Source organism: Leuresthes tenuis, unplaced genomic scaffold (assembly GCF_036924035.1).
Source record: "Leuresthes tenuis unplaced genomic scaffold, fLeuTen1.0.hap1 SCAF_11, whole genome shotgun sequence".
NCBI classification, from domain to species: domain Eukaryota; kingdom Metazoa; phylum Chordata; class Actinopteri; order Atheriniformes; family Atherinopsidae; genus Leuresthes; species Leuresthes tenuis.
Genome location: NW_027325365.1, coordinates 25074089 through 25084526, shown reverse-complemented (window position 1 = coordinate 25084526; position 10438 = coordinate 25074089). Strand labels below are relative to the sequence as shown.

Genomic DNA, 10438 nt, shown 5'->3' with positions numbered 1-10438 from the left:
TCCCAGAAGCCTTCAGTTTGTAACAATATGGCGGCTCCCGGTAAGCACATAGGGCATTATATGCAGAGAAACGGAAGAATTCTGCTGTTTAACTTCGAACAGTTGTGGGGAAATAGGTACGGCAAGTTGTCATATTGTTGTCTTAAGCAAAAAGTTTGTTCAGTACTGCTTAAATCTGTGTAATTTATTTGTTTCCACAAAAGTCTGACAGCTACAGCTAGCATAATCTGACAGGAGGTCATGCCTTCATGTCGTTTACTTACGTCATAATACCGGGTGAAATACTGTCAAAATATGGCGAAATAGCTATTAAACTGTAAGAGAAAACGGCCTTGTCTTTTCCTGGGGTTTTGCAGTCACCGTTTCTTTACATTCACCCGTTCTGCTGTACATTGTTGTGCAGAAATTTTAGTAATAACAAGCAAAAGGAACTTCTTTTGGTTTTTCAAAATATGTTGATGCCAAAGTAACGACGCGACAAATGTTGTTTTTATCACAATCTAAGTCCAATATCTACAAACTATGGAACGACGTTTTTTCCCTTGCACATGCCTTAAAAAGTACAAGACCAAGTGCATCTTAATGCAGTTGCAGTTCACCTAAAACTTAGGTTCAGGTCACAGTGATTGTTCCTCAGTTTAGCAAACAAATGCTCGTTTCTTTTCAGGAGTTTTGGTTGGACTCCAGCTCTGCGACAACAAGCTGCAGAAATTACTACAGGTAAATAAAAAAGGGCATAACCTCCTCTTATCAGCTGACTACCGCTACAATTTGTAATTATTGATGCCCCACAAAGCAATACATGTAAAGGTTATTGGGGGACAGCATTTGTTTTCATTCAGATGGACCTCAGTTCTTCATGTTATTAAGAAGTAGCTTCATAACACACTGTATGATTGTGTTGATTTTTGTATATTTAAAAAAAAGCAAAAAAAAAGCCCTTTTTGTCAATTATTTCAGAATCAACAGAGTCTGTTGTCATCCCCAGAAAGAAAACATGGTAAGTGATGATTTAACTGTCATGTGAGGTGTCATCCAGAGCAGGCAACTGCATGCCTCATCCTGTGAGAAATCCCTGGGTCCGTGGCATTTCATTGATGTTGTTTCTCAATTAACAGGAGCAAAGAGGCAGTGCTGGAGGCTCTGGCGTCGACTGTCAGCAGGGTAAGAATTTGCTCACTCCTCTAAGATTTAGTTTCTTCTGTTTTTATGAAGTCGTACACCTATTTATCTCGTCACTCAAAAGTCTTATCGTCTTCCAACCAGGATCCCACAGCACATCCCTACCAGTTCCAGGATGATTCGTACCTGTCTCCCAGGACTTCTACTGAGTTTGTATGTTAGAAAGAATGATGCATTGGTGCCATTGGTTCAGTTACTATTTTCTAGTCTTAAAACAATCATAATTTAGAGGAAGAAAAGAAAAAAAAGAATACACTGAATTGCAAATCTCATAACCTAATATCTTCTTCACATTTGAACCTAGACAACCGATCAAATGTTGAAAGTGAGATATGTTACAATTTTATGTAAAAATATTAGCTTGTCATCTTGATGGGAGCATATGTTGCAAAATGAGTTGTCCTATTGACATTTGTTCATAATATGGTTGTAACACTCATTAGTGGCTATAACCCTGATGTTATTTAGATTAAGTCAAGTAGTAAAAAGGAAAAAAATGTCAAATTGAAATGAATCAGTGTACCCCCTCGGATGGCTGTTGGTCGTATTGAAACTGAAGAGCACCCTCCTTGGTGTTGCTGTTTATGATGGGAACAATAATTCACTGTTAGGAATTGACATACATGTGTGTCTCCCTGCAGAGGCTGTTCACTCTCTCCCAGGAATCTGGCAGATCTGCAGCCAAATACTTTGTCAACAACAATCCAAAATTCTTCACTAAAGACTTTGCTGAACCACATATACCAGTAAGAACACACACACACACACACACACACACACACACACACACACACACACACACACACACACACACACACACACACACGGAGGGTGTGAATATCAAATTCAGCAGGATCAGACCAAATGAAGTAATTGCATTACGGTGTGTGCAGTGTCTGATGCCAGAGACTCTGTCACTGCTTCTGGAGGAGGTGAGCGAGGACGCACTGAAGGAACGAATCGGCTTGAGGAAAGTTGGAGCAGCTGTTGACATGTACGATCAACTGCTGCAAGCAGGTGAGAACTCTCTCTCTCTCTCACACACACACACACACACACACACACACACATTCTCTCTCCTACATATGTTACTGTTAATCCACCACATCACCTGCTTTTCTTTCTTGTTTCACCTCTTGCAGGCACAGCAGTTTCCATGGAAACGACCCATGACTTGCTAGACCTCATCAGTTTCTACTGTGACAGGGACCCCATCCAGGAAGGGGGGCCACAGGAGGAGAACGCAGTGAGTTTTCCATCCTTCACACCTCAGGCTGATGCTAAGTGATGAGAAAGGAATAACTTGCATGTTCTTAGTTCTATATAGATTTGTTTGTATGGTGTGTTCAGGAGGAGGGAGCAGAGGAGGTGAAGAGACGGAAGCCGAAGGGGCGCTGGGCTAACGACTTCCTGAAGTTAACCTGGAAAGAAAACAATAACGCAGAGAGGATCTTTAACCTGCTGCCAGAGAGAGACACGCAGTGTTACTCTGCTCTGATCAGAGGGATGGTGAAGGTAGGAGCACGTTCAGCACGGAGATGTCTGTCAGGAGGGAGAGTCGTTTATGTGCATCCACAGTGAAGGGATTATGTCTGTGTCTCCGCAGCATGGAGCCTACACAAAGGCATTCAGCATGTACACCGATATGCTGAACAACCGGCTGACCGGTGAGTTGAAGGAGACGCCGTGAAGAGGAACAAGCTCATTCATTGAAGTGTGCAAATCCAACTGTTATTTCTTCAATTTGAGTTGAAACAGTGGTTTGAACCAATAACTTACATTTTTGCTTTTGATTATTTCAAGATTAATTTCTTTATGGTGAGGAGAACAAAAATGACAGGTGTGGATAATTTAAACTGAGTTAAATTTCACAGATTGAAAAATATGTGTATTTTCTGTGCTTTGGTCCCGAGTTAGGTTTCATTTGCCGAATGATGTCATTAAGGGCGCCTCATTCCGTGTAGTTCATCGTAAGATGTCTTTCAGTTTTACATCAGCAGCTTTAGCTGTTGGTTAATTGTGTTTCTTGTATTTTCTCCAGTTTGGACATTTCATTATGTTTAATTAGCAACGGACTGCAGTATATTTGATTTGACTTATTATTCTCTACTGAGTTTTTTTTCAACCAACAGGCTTTGAATGGTCCAAAAGATGACCTCCTCGATCTGTACCAAAACACTTAAAGAAAGGTTTAGATTTAGATTTAGTATCAGAAATGTTCAGCTTGGTAAGGTTCAGGAGGGTCTCAGGATGACCATCTCACTATCAGGGCTGTTTCTGGGGCCAGAATTTCTCCCCTAAAACTTCTGCTTACACGTCATGAAAGATACGTCCTCCTATCCTTATGATATCTGTATGAATCCTAATTAATGTGACTGAAAGGGAATAAATGAGGGTCAATTTCAGTGTTACTGCCACAAATCTTTTTTCTTTTATAGAGGATGCTCCAATGTCTCCTTTGCTAAAGGAGCCCTCTGTTTGTAGCATTTAGCGAATTCATCCAGGTCCTTTCATCTAACTCTTCCGGAAGCCAAGCAAAGAAGACGATGAACCACAACCCATGAGTTCACTTGGCAAAACGTACAAATTAATTGTGACTGTTGACATGTCTGTAACCTCGTGTCCCCAGCCGACGTCCACACCTTCAACGCTCTGATCTCAGCAGCTCCAGAAGTCCGAGAGAAATTTAATGAGAGATGGGACCTGATCACCGTAAGGCCCCTTCACACTCATTTATTCTGACACTGACATTCAGAACGTTCACATTTCTGTCAGGTATTTTTTTCCCCTATAAATGAATAGAACTATGACAACTCAAAGTTTTTAGGTCTGAATATGTTGTATATATCATCTTATCGTAGCCACAATTCACCTTTTGAGAGGAATGTTTAACTGAACGATTGCTTAAGTACAAGAATTTAGAAGTGAGAGCTGAGTCCAGAGCCCAGAGTGTGTGTGTGTGCGTGTCTGTGTTTACACACCCAGTTAATACTGACAGCTGCATCTCGTTCTTGGGTCCGCAGGAGCTGCTGACCCAGATGAATCAGCAGAAAGTTCGTCCCAACCTGCTGACCTTCAACAGCACCCTCAAGTCTCTGAGACGCTGCGGCTACATGGCTAAAACACAAGCTCCACACACTCTGAATGAGATGAGGGCACTGGGGATTGGTAACTCACACACACTGCTGATCTTCTCATTCCAAATGAATTCTGTAACATTTGTGCCAAACGCCACACTGGCTTTGGTACTTGTTTTATTTCTTGTCGGTCCCCACGCTGACTTGAGTTTGTGTGTGTTCAGCTCCCAGCTTGGCCACCTATGACCACATCCTAGCAGTCTTTTTCAAATCAGGTACATTGGTGCAGAAGGTGAAAGTGCTTCCAAACTTCGCTCTGGTGCTGTTTGTGAGCTGGATGTTTCCTTTTGCTCTGCAGCTCCCTCCGGGCCCAGCAACATCGACATTTTAGAGGAAGTGATTACGGAGCTGAAAGGAACCAGCTTCACCTGCCAGGACCCTAATGATGGTACGTCACAGTTTGGGAATGAAGTCAGTAATACGGGTTTGTTAGACATGCTCTCCTCACAGGTATCTAACATCCGTTCCCAAAGTGTGTTCAAGTAAGCTTGTGTTCTCTCTCTTTGTCTCCAGTTGTATTCTTCTCCAGTGCAATGAGAATAGTGAGTCCTTATTTCCTGTTTTCTGATATCTATTTACTCACTTTTAGATCTGTTTGTATGAAGACATTAACATCAAATTCAATCAGCCTGTTTCCTGCTATCTTTCCTCATGAATTCAACCCATTTAAGTGTCACTTGCTCTGTTCGCTCATATTCAGTTCCTGTTGCTACATTAGTCGGACTCTAAATGGCCGTTTTCAATCAGACATTCTGAGTGGCTTCACAGCCCCTGTTTCTGTCTCCACGTTCTTGTTCAAAGTGTTTGGATCATAAGGATCTGGAGCTGGGTTATAAAGTGCACAGTCTAGTAGAAGTTGGAGAGAACTGGAGGCTGCTGGGAAACGCCTACCGACAGAGTATTTACTAGTAAGTATGAACCCCCGATTCCCAACAAAGAGCTCCTGATATCGTTCTTCAGTCGGCACAATAATCGTTCTGTTCTCACCAAATCATCCTCCCTCCTTTTTCTCTCCAGCGGCCGCTTCTTTAACCTGTTGTGCATGATGGAGCAAATTGATGAGGTGTTGAAGTGGTACAGACGTATCATTCCCTCGGTCAGTATGTCTCTGTATGTTATACACCATCACACCAGAAAATGCAGCATTTTTATGGTTTCCCTGCATCCTCAATTTTTATGACTCATTCACTATTGTGTTGGGTTTTTTTTCTGTATGCAAATACAGTAATAAACACAGTTCTGTGCAGGTGTTGATCCACCCCTCATTTCTTTTTATTTTGCTCCTAAACAGTCAGACTTAGACAGGATTTAGATGATTTTCATCTTGCGATGTTTGATAGCGATGAACCTCCTTTATACCTTCGGTGTACTTTGCCGAACACGTGCGTGTGATGGTGGAGAATAGAGCAGCAGTCTCACGTTCATCGATGGGCTGCTTTGCATCAGCTTTTAGAGGTTAAACAAAAGAAAAAAGGAAGTCTGAGACAAAGAGATCCATTTTGTGCTCGGAGTTTTTTTTTTATTGGACAGTCACTTATACTTCCTCCTGCTTTCCATTAATTCTGGTGTTTGTAGTTGTACTACCCCAACTCTCAGGGGATGCAGGACCTGCTGCAGGCCCTGGACACAGACAGCCGCCTGGACTTGCTGCCCACTATATGGAAAGGTCAGTTCCAACCTGATGTTCCAACGGCACAGATTCCACGTTTGTTAAAGATGGAGTTTATACTTTTGGAAACTTTTCTTGTGTTTTCCAGATATCAAGACTCTGGGTCATGATAACAAGTCTGAGCTGGTGGAGGAGCTGCTCGGCCTGATGGCCAGAGAGAAACGCAGTCCTGAGGTCGGGCATGATGTGAAATAACGAGTGCTTCACCGATCTGAGACACACTGATGTTCAGCAGCATTTCGACCCGGAAGCTAACATCAGCCTGAGCAGTTTCTGTATGTTTCTGTATGTTTCTGTATGTGTCTGCAGGTTCAGGAGTCTTTTGCCGCCTGCGCTCTGGATATAAAGAGTGTGATCGATGGGAGGCCCAATCAGGAGTGGAGCGCCTCCTCCCTGACACACGTCACCACCCTGCTGCTATGGGCTAACAAGTCCCAACAGGCCTGGTGAGAAAAAACAGCTGGAAGCCTGTTCCTATGCAAACTTCTGCTGTTTTCTGGCTCCAGTAATCTTCAGGGAGAATTTCACCTCCTTTCTGCCTTTCTTTTCTCTGCAGGGAGATGCTGCAGCTCTTCAAAGCCAAAAACAGAGTTCCTTCGTAAGTCTTCACCCAAACAGCTGTGCAGACCGGACTCAGAATCCGTTGTTTTAGTGAAACACTCTCAATCAGCCCAGACAGAACAGATGTCAGCTAACGTTCATCCATGTGATTCTGGTTCATCTCATCGCAGCATTCGGTTTGATACGACTCATTTTGGCATAAAGGATGGTAACTCTGTGCTTCTGTCTGTGTTGCTCTCCAGTGAGGGGCTGCTGACAAACTTCCTGCCACTGTGTCACAGCAGTGGCGACTCCCAGAGAGCCGTGGAGCTGGTCCAGCTGTCCGCAGCCTTCTGTCTGCCAGCGACATCAGGGCTGGCGAAGCAAACGCTGGCCGAGTTTGAGCTGACTGAGGAGCAGAGGTGAGAGGTGTACACGAGCACTGAAGGACGTCACCTTCACCTGGGAGAGTTGGTAACAAATGAGTCGGCTTACTGGCTTTTATAAAACTTGCACAGTGACATGCAAGGCTGAAGTGAGTGGAGGATGATCTCTAAAGTCATAAATTAGCCATGAAATCCTCTCAGCATTTTAACATCCTTCAGAATGTTTTTACTGGGAAAAGGGTAAGGAGCACCTTAGAAAAGGATTTGGATTCCTCAAATCTTATCCAAGGAGCTGGGCTCCTCTAAGCAGCTGCTCTTACGACTGGAAGAGTTGACGCCAACAGTGGGGGGAAAAAAGTAGCCATTTATTCAGGTTCTGTTCAGTCCTGGTGCCACCATGTGTTCAGGCTTGTTGGATCCCAGTTGGACAGCACCGACTGCAGTTGTGAACACAGTAAGAACGCCGTGGATCTCCTGATCTGTTCTTTCAATCAGAGCTTTAATAGCTCAGAGGAGTGTCATATGGAACTGTAGCTCTGTGTGAGGTCATATAAAAAGGGCGTCTTTATATGAGGAGTGGGTTGTATGCTACAAATGGACAGACTCGATCAATATAAAGAACATTGTAACGGTGTTACTCCAGGTATCGCAGTTGGGGCTTTGTCTCCGCCTTATCTGGCTTTTTACGACCGCTATAATTCCACAATATTCTTCATCAGTCAGGTTCCGACTTTCTTGTATAGCAGCTGATAGATAAGATTAGCAGAATGGAGCTTTGTTTCAATTCTTTAACCATAGATTTTTATAGGGATTCCGATTCAGATTTAAGCTATTTCTGTGGCGTCTGGGTGATATCGTAGCGACACCTGCTGTTTAGGAAGAAAACTGCAGCGTGTCCAGAGGACCTGGTTTATGGCGCCGTGTTGGACCTGGGTTGCCAGGTTGTACTGCAAAGCAAAATGAGTGATTTATCTTCAGCTGCACAACGCTCTTAAACTTCTAACTTCTAGTTCTGCCTGTTGACAGTTAAATGTTTCTGACTAATTTGCTGCCTGGGACAGACCGTTTCACCCGAAACGCAGCAGGTTACGTGTTCACCTTAAGTTGCCGTGGTGATCTAACCAGATCTAACACTGAAGGTGACTGACAATGTTTTGGTGATTCAGCAGAAATGTCAGCAGCCGACAGTGTGATGTCCTCAGCTGATCTATTTGCATACAGAGCAGGTAACTGATATCTGATCCCAGGAGATCACCAGAAGGTATGAAGACAAGTTCTCCTGGTGTTAATGATGCAGCAGATCTGCACACGTGAAGAAGAAAACCTGTCCCGCCCTCACACCGAGGAATTTAGCATCAGAAGTTTAAAAATGACTGAAAATCTGTAGGAGGTGGAAAATGGTAAAAAACAAAGTGTTCTTTTCTTTCAGACTCGGTGTAGAAACAGTGGTTCTTTGATTTGTGAGGTTTTGTTTGATTGGACCCGCTCACACGTGCTGTCTCATCTGCGTCCCATCCAGAGCCGTCGTGTCTGAACTGGAGGCTGCAGCAGAGCCCTCTGACTGAATGACACCACGCTGGGTGACGCTCAAACGCAAATCCGTGGACGAGTTCTTATCATCTGTGCTTGCCTTCCTTATCTGTATAATAAAAAATAAAACCCAGAGACACTGTGTTTTTGTCTTTTGTTTCCACTAGAGGCAGCTGCTCCTCCCCTTTCAGTGAGTCATCACATCAGTCTCTTTACAGGCTGCTTTTTATTTTTTATTTAATTTATTTTTAACACATTTATGTTCAGCCCAGAATCGAGCTGTAATAAAACCTTTTTTGAAAGTAAAACAATGATTATCCTCTTAATGAAAGCCATGCAGTGAGATTTACCCACAGAGTCACAGATGGCATTTTCTGCACACTCCATGACCATGAGCTCATTGGCCTGGGGCGGGCGGGTAGATGCAGATGCACATTTCTGTCTGTGATAACATACTAACTTCCTCAAAATTACTGATAAGCGATTTCCTCAGAAACCTTCGTGTGTGTCATATTCAGGGAGTCTGGAATGCCCTGCTGGACTCCAGCGTCTCCTCACAGACCTCCAGCAAAGGAAGCGTGATTAAGACATGAGTTTAATGGCATTATTTTCAGAGCCGTGAGACTCAACGCGGTAAAGTCATTAATGTCGTGTCTGTACCTGTCTGGGTTCAGGGGAGATGCTGAGAACAGACGTGGGTGTGTGTGAGCAAGCCAGTACAGGTGCATGTATCCCAGTGAAATAGTTGTTTTTTACCTTGACCAATCACCAGCTGAGCTGGCAGCACCACCAAATAAGGACATGTGGGCTGAAGCCACTGAAGGTATGAGAAGGATGGGGCATGCTGAGAGGGGTGGGGCCCTGGAGGAGTGTATTGTTGAGCAAAGGACCTGCTTAAAGCAACACCCTGACTAACATGCACACAACAAGCTGTCACTGTTTACCCTTTGTCATTTGCAAGAGACAATAAAGCGCACGCTCATTGAATCCTTTCCTGATTTGGTTGATTTACACGCAGCTTTGCCTGATGGTGTTGTTAAGGAACAGGAACACGCAGATGGAAAGGCTATAAAAGCTTTAGGATAATGGGAGAGTGTGAAGTTACCCGACAACAATGGAGACTTTTGTCTGCCCGGATGACAGAAAAACGTGTGACATAATACTATGTTTCCAGCACGCTTGAAGAGGAAAGAAAAAAAAAAAAGAAGAAGTTGCCGGTCAAACACTTTCCATTCTCTCACTCCTTTACTGACCCGACATGAGTGTACTGTCGAGCAGTGGAGGTCAGAGGTCAAACCTGTTCACAAACACAGGATGTGATGGAACGTCCTTTGATGCTTTTAATACCTCCACTTAGTGAATCCAGTTTGCCTGGGTCTAAATGTGAAATGGGGAGGAGGAGGACAGGAGGAAGACAAATGGTAGTGAAACAGTGGGAGGAAGGAGCAGGAGGAGGTGGCTGACTGTGGAGGAGAGGGGCACGAATGACATGAAGGGCAGCTGTGTTACTATAAGCAGAGAGTGAAAGCTAATAACTTCCTATGTTGCCAGTCTCTCACAGCAGAAAGGAAAAGATGAAAACTCTTCTGATCTGTAGTTATATCGACTCGGGGTCTCTCCTTACACGTTTGCTATTATCGTGCTTTCATCGATTCTGACGAATTTTGCTGTAATTCTGTGAGTTTTATAAAGCTAGCTGTGGAACACAAGCTATCAGTCATCATATCAGCCTCACAATAATGTGAGGGATGCTATCAGTCTCTCACATCATGGTAAAGGAATTTTAACCCACTTCTTTATGTTGTGCTTCAGTATATTGATATTTGCAGGATTTCTGCACAGCTCTCTTAAGGTCCCACCTCTGCATTTCAGTCAGGCTGAGGTCTGCACTTTAATTGGGACATTGCAGCACCCTGACTCTTCTCTTTTTCAGACATTCTGTTGTGGATCTGCTGCTGTGTTTGGGATCATTGTCCTGTTGATGAGCCAGTTTC

At 43.7% G+C, this 10438-nt stretch overlaps 1 protein-coding gene across 1 annotated transcript; it reads left to right on the top strand.

Annotated features, from left to right (window-relative positions):
- The first annotated feature begins 18 nt into the window (after positions 1 to 18).
- On the top strand, positions 19 to 8572 carry ptcd3 (pentatricopeptide repeat domain 3). The gene is made up of 23 exons (XM_072396234.1): positions 19 to 116; positions 668 to 720; positions 961 to 1000; positions 1119 to 1164; positions 1267 to 1335; positions 1824 to 1928; positions 2076 to 2199; positions 2325 to 2428; positions 2533 to 2697; positions 2789 to 2849; positions 3812 to 3894; positions 4206 to 4350; positions 4484 to 4534; positions 4618 to 4707; positions 4833 to 4861; positions 5121 to 5227; positions 5337 to 5415; positions 5895 to 5985; positions 6077 to 6162; positions 6298 to 6434; positions 6545 to 6586; positions 6792 to 6950; positions 8434 to 8572. The coding sequence occupies exons 1-23, from the start codon at positions 28 to 30 to the stop codon at positions 8477 to 8479; spliced, it is 2001 nt and encodes a 666-aa protein (XP_072252335.1). The 5' UTR covers positions 19 to 27; the 3' UTR covers positions 8480 to 8572.
- Positions 8573 to 10438: the final 1866 nt, after the last annotated feature.

Coding starts and splice junctions, on each gene's coding strand:
- ptcd3 (XM_072396234.1), top strand. CDS start 28: ATGGCGGCTCCCGGTAAGCACATAGGGCATTATATGCAGAGAAACGGA. Junction 721..960: donor AGCTGCAGAAATTACTACAG/GTAAATAAAAAA, acceptor CAATTATTTCAG/AATCAACAGAGTCTGTTGTC. Junction 2,200..2,324: donor CGATCAACTGCTGCAAGCAG/GTGAGAACTCTC, acceptor CACCTCTTGCAG/GCACAGCAGTTTCCATGGAA.